Source organism: Oncorhynchus keta, chromosome 3, assembly GCF_023373465.1.
Source record: "Oncorhynchus keta strain PuntledgeMale-10-30-2019 chromosome 3, Oket_V2, whole genome shotgun sequence".
Classification (NCBI taxonomy): Eukaryota; Metazoa; Chordata; class Actinopteri; order Salmoniformes; family Salmonidae; genus Oncorhynchus; species Oncorhynchus keta.
This window is the reverse complement of record NC_068423.1, coordinates 10,085,495-10,094,187: the sequence shown is the minus strand read 5'-3', so window position 1 is coordinate 10,094,187 and position 8,693 is coordinate 10,085,495. Positions and strand designations below refer to the sequence as shown.

At 43.6% G+C, this 8,693-nt stretch overlaps 1 protein-coding gene across 1 annotated transcript; it reads right to left on the bottom strand.

Moving 5' to 3' along the window:
- Positions 1-405: 405 nt before the first annotated feature.
- Positions 406-7,272, bottom strand: metrn (meteorin, glial cell differentiation regulator). Its single transcript, XM_035748165.1, has 4 exons — positions 6,921-7,272; positions 5,186-5,622; positions 3,461-3,520; positions 406-2,634 (listed from the first exon to the last, which is right to left on the bottom strand). The coding sequence occupies exons 1-4, from the start codon at positions 7,019-7,021 to the stop codon at positions 2,321-2,323; spliced, it is 912 nt and encodes a 303-aa protein (XP_035604058.1). The 5' UTR covers positions 7,022-7,272; the 3' UTR covers positions 406-2,320.
- Between the last annotated feature and the right edge of the window lie 1,421 nt (positions 7,273-8,693).

Genomic DNA, 8,693 nt, shown 5'->3' with positions numbered 1-8,693 from the left:
ACTGAAAATGGGAGTCGGAGCCACAACACAATTCCAACCGTCCTTTTCCTCCCTCCCTCCCTGCCGCCCCCGGTGTCTGTTTCCACTCCTCTAAATCTCTCGCTCTATCTAGCTTTATTTCAAGCCATTCGTCTTGGGCCCCCTAAGGACACATATAGTGACTTAACATTGTTGTAAAAGTCTCAGACCCTTATCCCAAATATATCTAAGTGACAACTAGAGGTTGTGGGTTTAAATCCATGTAATGAAATATAAGGACATGTTGTTCAACCATGGTCATCTGTAGTGTGACTTGTTTTAAGATGTGTGCATGAGAGATGACAACTATATAACTATACAACCATGTAACTTTACTATATAGTTGGTGGAAGAGGCAACCATGCAGAGATAAATAAATAACATCCATAACATTCAAATGTGCTTTTCAGCCTTTTTATATCACAGACCACATACAAACACTTTCCTCCATAAGTTGTTTTTTTGTTTCTAGAATTTCTTATATACATAATAACATTCACATTGGTATTAACACACAATTACACTCACATAGAAACAATTGACAATATCAGCAAGCATGGCAGTTTTCTGCTTTTTGTGTACATACCGCTCCAGCACATCAACTTAATTTGGTGTTAACTGCTCCCTTCATCCATTTAGTACACATAAGACAACATAACTTGACAAGCCATCATGGCCATGGATATTAATTTTTTGTTCCTTTTGCATGCTAGTCTAGAGATGCTTACCGCTAACCCCAAAGCTGTTTGAAAGAGTATCATGCAAATACATTTAATACTGCTGTAAGAATTAATTATTGATATTTGGACTAGATTGTATTTTTGTTTTTTAATTTCACCCCCTTTTTCGATCTTGGGATAGATCCAGGGTATTTAACTTTGAACAATGACATAAATCTGGGCCAGTAGACCTTATAGCATCTCATTATCTGTTTTGGTAGTATTTTGCAGCTTGTTTTTTGCAGACAGCTTTTCTCTTAGGCTTACAGTTACAAAATAGGTATGAATAGCTACGAAATGGCTGTAACGGGCAACACTGTTGTAACGTAATTACGGTAAACTCGAAATAAGGGGTTTTCAAATATTAAAATCAATGTTTCTCAGACAGCATATTAAAAGGTAACAAAGGTTTTCAACCAAACTGAGATATCACAATTAAGTCTTGAAGTAAACTGTATTATAAATACCACTGAAAATATTTAAACAGGGTTCAAAAAGGCAGAATTGCCTTCTGTGTACTTCGAAAAAATAATAATCTCAGAGTTGGCTATTGTCGTGAAAGCACGTTCATCACTAGTTTGCAGAGTTTATCGTGCTTTGAACCTGCTGTGCAAGCTTTAGCCTCGCGCTAACATGCGCTAGCCCAAGCCTAGCATTAATATGTGCTAGCCTAGCGTTAACATGTGCTAACCCTAGCGTAGCACTATCATGCGCTAGCAATATCTGTACATTTATTACGTTCTGATCACTCCTCTTCTACGCTACATATAGTCAGGTTTTCATTTGGTTTTCATTGCTTGCAGCATCAGACTTTCCAGATCATTCCCTTTCCCTTATTAGTGCAAATTACGATTTTTTTTCTTTAATCCTTGAATAAAGAAAGACCCACCCTAATCTCCAATAAATAATTGCAACACTGAGAATAGTCCCCCATTGTTTCTTTCAACTATAAAATTGTGAGAAAATCTTGGACACAAAAGGATACATTTCCCCCAGTTTTCCGAAACAAAACATTGAAGGAAAATGAGTGGCCATTTTGAAGACCACCATAGAAAAACAACAGCCTTGTACTTGAACACTGGGATAACAATTACGTGACTTCCAAACAGATGCTAACTTCACCACAGAATTTTCCACATATTTCCCTGAGTTTAAAAGACACAAATTCACACTCAATAGCTCTGAATCCATTCCTGACAAATTTCTGCTTGTTGTTACGGAAAGCTCTTGTGAGAATTCTGAATAAGCATTTTTGGAAAATGTGTCCTGTGCCGAATGCTTTAATCTCATCTCGTCCACAGTGTCCTTCATATTTTAACAGGACTGTATATTGCACTGGGAATGGTGCTACAAATGTCCATGCCCAACTCCTCAGTCTTTGGGGGAAGACTGCATCCAACGGGACCTTCATGGCAGGGTCGGCCCACAGCTGCATCATCGGATAGGCTTCCATCTTCCTCACCTTTCACTCTGAGGTATGGCAAACCAAATGACAGGCAAGGGGGGGCTGATCGAGTTAGGGCTTGCCTCACAGGACAGCCTCATTCAGGGGAGTAGTCAGGTGGGATTTGGGGTGGCTCGGGTCAGTCCACAGCCATTTCACAGGGTAGCTGCTGGGCCAACTTGGCCTGAGCGTAGGCCTGGAGGAAGTCCTTGTAGCGGGGGGCGCAGCCCAACCATGCCTCACCGAAGTGGACGCGGCCGGTGAAGAGGAAGCTGCCTACCCCAGGCCGGACACCGCACTGCAGCAGGGTCCGGATCTCGCCCGTGCGGGTCAAACGGCCGGTGCCGGTAAACAGGGTGTATTTCTGGCGGAACACTTGGGTGGCGCTGACTTTGATTACAGCCGCCCGTAGCTCACTGTCCTCGTCCACTGCCTTGATGTTACCACGCACCACTGTGGGTAGAAGAGACAAACTGGTTAGTCAAAAGCTCTATTGACCCAATTCGTTTGTAGCAGTTGTTACAAATACGACAATCATAGTTAAACTAAATGTGGACTAATATGGTAGATGGTTAACATCTGTTGAATGGATGTAATGTTCTTCAATACTTGTTGTTCCCATTCTAAAAACACAATATTGGTAATCAATGGGAAAATATCTGCCACGCGTTAGCTGCCAAAAAACAGCTGAAGTACTAAACAAGTAACTAGAATCCTAACCCACCAGAGGCTAACATTAGAGTCAGTGAAATTGGTATGGAGAGCTGCCTGGGACAGTTCTGTAATCCCCCTGACTTTATGTTGCCAAAGGGCTGCCACTAAGCCTGATTATGGCTCAATTAGAGCCATGCGGATTAGTCCACTGCACTGTCTAGGGTGGGGGGAGATTATTCCACTACAGTGCCTTGAGGAGTGGGGGTTTAGGGGAACTTCAGGGAACTAGAGAGGCTAAAGTAATGCTGTTTCACCTTTGACCTCTGCATAAATTAAGTAGTTCAGAGGGGGGAGGATTTATATTTACACCAACCTCAGACCTGTGTTACCCCTACTTTCAGCTAATTCAACACAACCGATTTGTAGATCCTCAATCCTGACACAAAATCATTATCTTTTTTTCTCTGCAACTGAATGGCTTTTCTTGCCATGTTGTATTGAATCTACATGAAACGGAAGACGAAATTCAGTAAGACACCAAACTGTTCCTGGTCTGGCGTGTTGTTTTATTGTTATACGGCAGCCCAGACAACAAAACAGGAGGCTGTAAAAGAGGAGAACTCACCAAAGTCACTGGTGCAGACGGCCATAAGGAGCTCTGTGTTGTTACAGGGTCTGCAGGCACCTGGGAAGAGAGGGGGAGGAAGAAGGGGAAGAAAAAAAAGAGAGGGTCAGTTGGAGAACTCCACTAATCAAACAAACACTAATTACATCCTCATTCAAATTCTGTTTACTCCCTCGTGATGTTGTAAACCACAGAATACCTAAAAAAAAATAAACAAGTTATAATATTTAAAAGCTTTATATTACAAACGCGTTGAGCTCTAACCTATCCTGTTGCACACTTGAAAGGAGACTTAAAGGAGGGTGGAGACGAGCTTACAACAAAGATCAAATGCTCTGGAGGCGTGATGCGAATAGAACAAATCAGTGTAAGGACATACACACACACGGACCAACTGCAGTGTTCTTTCAGACAGTTGCTACTTTTACGATTTGGAGAGGAAGGCCAGTGAAACTCCAATGGCCCCAGACGTTTTTAAAGCCAAATGAAATTAAACAGCCCACCTACCTCCCACCCCCACTTCCCCCCTAGACCCTGCTAGGGTGTCTGCACCCACACCTCATCAAAGCCAACCAGACAAGGGCAACAGAGGAGGGTGGAAAACTTCAAAAGATTTAAATGGGCTACGCTACACTTCTACACTTTTTCAGAAGGCACTTACTTATTTTCTAGGAGTTGTGGCGGCTTCAATCACAGCTGTTTATCACTTTAAAAGAGGAAACTAAAATACAGCAAATCCTCCTCTGTTTCATACAAGGACCCAGTCCACAGATGGCCACAGAAAAGGAACGCATAGCGAAACAAAAACACCAAACTGTGGCTGCATTGAAATGACTGCACTGAAAAAAAGAAAACACCCTGGCATTTTTTAAAGTTCCAAGAAGTTCACCACCACCCCTCCTAGCTGCCCCCTCCACACATTCCCCTTCTTAGTGAAAAAGTCTGATAAATGAGATTCCTTCCTTCTCCCTGGCCATAGAGCAAACCTCCCCCCATGCCCAGCCAGTGTGTGTGTACGTGTGTGTAGACTCTTGAGCGGAGAGGGGGTGTATTCTTAGAGCCAAGCCTCCCTACAGAGGGGCAGCTCAACAAATGAGGGTAGCATCTCAGCTGAGGCCTCCCTGTCGTCAAGGCAACGGCAGTAATCCCAGAACACTCATGCGAAGGCTCCAATGAAAGGAGCTCCGGGCTCTGGAGAGAAGGCCTCACATACTGGGCTTTTGTCCCGCTAACCCTCCTCCCTCTCTTTCTTTCTCTGCCTCTCTCCACTCCCTTTCAAATCTGAACCTGGCGACAGGGTCTGTAGGCCTATGTGTCCAGGGAAACTAGAGGACACTTCCCCCACTCTACTCTGCCTGGACACAGAGTAAACTGAAAATTAACCCCCAAAAAGGGTCTGTTTGTGCTTAAGAGCGAGGAAACATATTTAGGGGGGTTGCCAGAATACAATTTAATATGATTCAGATACCCATGATAAAATAATTACTGGAAGCATGTTGGTGAGAAGAGAATTTAGTCGTAGAATCTGAGCTACAACAAATTCTAAAAGTTGTTTGTTAGGCCCATCAACCCTCAGGGAGCATATTCACAAACAAATGCAACACTGTCTTTTCCTTGCTTTGTGTTAAGATAAATATTTTATGTGTATCTATTTGAGCCCAAATATGACCCTTCCAGAACCCAGACTGACCTCGCATGGCTGCCTCCCTCCTCGTTCCAACTCACCTTCATTACTGATGATGGGGTTCGAGTCGAGTGACAGGCGTGCCGTCCAATCACCTCGCAGCTCATAGCGGAACGATGCAATGCGGCGGCTGATGTCCTGGTGAGGCGTGGCCTGGAGGAAGAGGGCTACCTTCTCGCCGGGCAAGCGGCTGAAGCAGCGCACCCGGGGTGGGGGAGACGTCTCCAGACGGTCCCCTACCAGGAGCTCCAGGACCCCGTCTCTCTCCAAGTAGAGCTGGGCCCCGTGGAAGTGCTCCGAGGGCTTGACGCAGGCCGTGATCAGGCCTGAGCTGCTGCCCCCCGGCCCCACCGCCGCAGAAGTCAACCTGGGGGACAGGGTGAGGCGAAGCGCCCCCTTAGGGTAGAGCCAGTCCAGAGCACCCTCCGAGCAGTGGAGGGAGATCTGCTCCACACTGCCTGGCTGCTGGGACAGACCACTGTGGGATGGAAAGAGGGAGAGAGAGAAAAGGGAGACCAAGTTACATAATTGAACTTCATCGCCTATAACCTCCAAGCTAGACAGACTCGTCTTCAGAAGTTGTCCTCTTGTCCTCTAAAATTGGAGTCACCAGCGTGTCACTTTCTAGGATGTGGTGCAATTTTTATAAACCAATGATGTATATAACCCCTGGATGACTAACAGGGGGCGCTGTATTGAGTCCATCGCATAGCCATCTTGGTACTCTTCATTGTAACAAAAAAAAATCTGGAAGCTATATAAATGCATTTATTGATGTCTACATTTGTTTTTGACACATTTTTATATTACAGACACTGTAATGCACACTTTTAAATTATATTATATGAGCTAAACATAAATTAAAAATCACATTTATTTCTTATTTTAGTGATGTTACTGTCCCCACTGGCCACAAAATAAATGTTTGTCCTTGATAACTGAAATGCTGTAGAATTCCATTCATTCCTATGGAGGACTGCTCCAAATGGGGAGTGCCAATATCGCTGCCAGGTGGCTTCAAAGCCTCCTCAATGTCCAATTCTATCATCATCAATCCAGGGTTTATATACATCATCGGTCGAAACCCATTACGGAAATGGTACTGAACATTGCAGGATGTGTGGTTTGGGTATAGGCTTTAGATGTGGGCAACTTTGAGAGGGACTGAGGGAAAGCTTGAAAAATAATAAATAAACAAATAATTCTGGCTGAAATGGATGAGAACAGATGAACCTTTTCAGCTGGAGATTTTCATTGCAGTGCATTTCTTAAGTGCATCCTTTGAAAACGATTAAAACATGCTTTCAAAATACACATTTAACTGAGGTTACCATTTGCATTCAAAAAGAAGTAGCGCTACCTATTGGTCACTAAATGCGGCCGTCAGTGCCATTTAAAAATGTGTCTGACTTCACATAGTGTAGGTCATTTCATCTATAAAACGTGGCCTAGAATTTGGTTTTATAAAATTAATATTAAATCATCCTTTTCCAGAAAACGACAAGTAATTTCCCCTGTGCACACATAAAACCGTTATAATAACGGCATAACTCTCTCCTCTCTCTTGCTCACTCTGCAAGACTGCAACCCAAGGCGCAATACTTTGTGGCAAGACACTGGAAACATTTAATTGCGCCCAAACCCTGTATCGACTTGTTTCAATCAAGGTAGAACCTGAACAAAACATTATTTTGCACCTAGCTATATCAAACAATGTGAATGGTTCTCCATAAAACAAATGAAACTTGAATAAACCGTTATAAAATGTATACTTGCCTCCCTCGCCAGCTGCATTGGTCTTCGGAATAACTGGACACAGCGCTATCAAAAATGGGTAGTAGCAGGATCCAAACTTTGTAAATCCAAGAAATAGCCATTTCCTTCGGTATGTGTTACGACTTAGATTTTTTTTTAAAGTTAATCTTCCAAAGATGCCGTCCCTTCAACCTTTACGCATGGGAATCTCCACTATTCCTTTCTACTCGAATTGTATTTTGCTTTTCTCGACAACCTCCATAGCGTGGTAGCCTCCTTTTCTTGATGAAAAGATAAGATACTTTCAGTTACACTTTTAAACGGACTGTCCCTACTTTTACTCTGCCTCCCTGACGGTAGTGCGTAAAGAGAAGAGTCGTCTGAAGTTTTGGCCCGTGAGCACAAGTTGGTCGACCAATCAGAGTTGGAGAGGAGAAACTTTAAACCACTCATACGATAGAAGGGGAGGGGGTGTGAGCTATTGCCCGTAACATAAGAAGAATGATCTATCAGTATGCAAGAACAAGCCTTGTTGGTAATAGATAGGCGGCAATTTACCATTGTGTCAAACAAGCATGTACAAAGAAGAAGAAAAAAAATGAGTTGCATGGGCACAAATATGAACCTCCTTTGTTGAAGTGTGAAGGCACTGTCCTCATATTTCCTCTCTCATATTATGAGCAAACACAGGGTTAAAGTGAAATTCTTCACTTGAAAGTTCTTGACAATAGGCCTACATGTATTGGAGCCATTCCTCCTCAAAAGTAGACAAAAAACATGGTTCAGTGGAAAATATGAATGATTCCACCATGTACAAAAAGGCGTTTAGATAATAATGACCACTATGAAATATAATAGCGTTTCTCTGAGCTTTGCTGCTTGAAACCCTAAAATGTGCAGGTTAGAAGCACAACCAAGACGGACAGAAAATTCTACCTTGAGACAGGAAAGTATGAACAGAGAATATTTATTTATTGTGATAATGCTAACCAAGGAAAGCTCTAACTCCTTGGTTAGTTTCATTGGTTACTCATTGCTAACCTGTGAGGCCCACTGGCCACAAACTGGTTAAATCAACGTTCTTACAATGGAATTTGTCAACATATTGTGACGTGGAATCTATGTGGAAAAAAGATTGGATTTTTAAAAAGTCATCAAAACTGTTGTTTTGAGGGTGAAATTTCATTATGTGTCACATATGCTCCTGCCATGCCCTCTAGTGCTCATCCTGTCTCTCCTTGACCTGCCGCCACTCCCCCAGCGCTCTCTCCCTCTCCCTCTCCCTCTGTGTGTGTGTGTGTGTGTGTGTGTGTGTGTGTGTGTGTGTGTGTGTGTGTGTGTGTGTGTGTGTGTGTGTGTGTGTGTGTGTGTGTGTGTGTGTGTGTGTGTGTGTGTGTGTGTGTGTGTGTGTGTGTGTGATTGTGTGGGCAGAGACAGGTGTGCTGGAGTCAGAGCAGATCCCCATCAGCTGCAACCTGTTCCATAATCAAGACCTCTACACATACTCAGTCCTGCCTCTTCCACGCTGCTAGATCGTAATCTCTGCTCAGTCAGCCCATGTTTCTAGTCCTTTGTTGCTGTTTTCCCTTGCCTGCCGCTGTTTTCCTCTCCGCTACAGTTCTGCCCGCTCTGACTCTGGTCCCTGTCTCCAACCTCCGCACCTGGTTTCCGGCAACCCGCCCGAGCTTCCCCTGGCCTGCACTCAATATTACCCCCGTGTTTCAATAAATACCTCGATAACCTTATCTCAGTCTCCTAGTCTGAGTCTGCTCTTGGGTTTACCTGTTCCGCTCC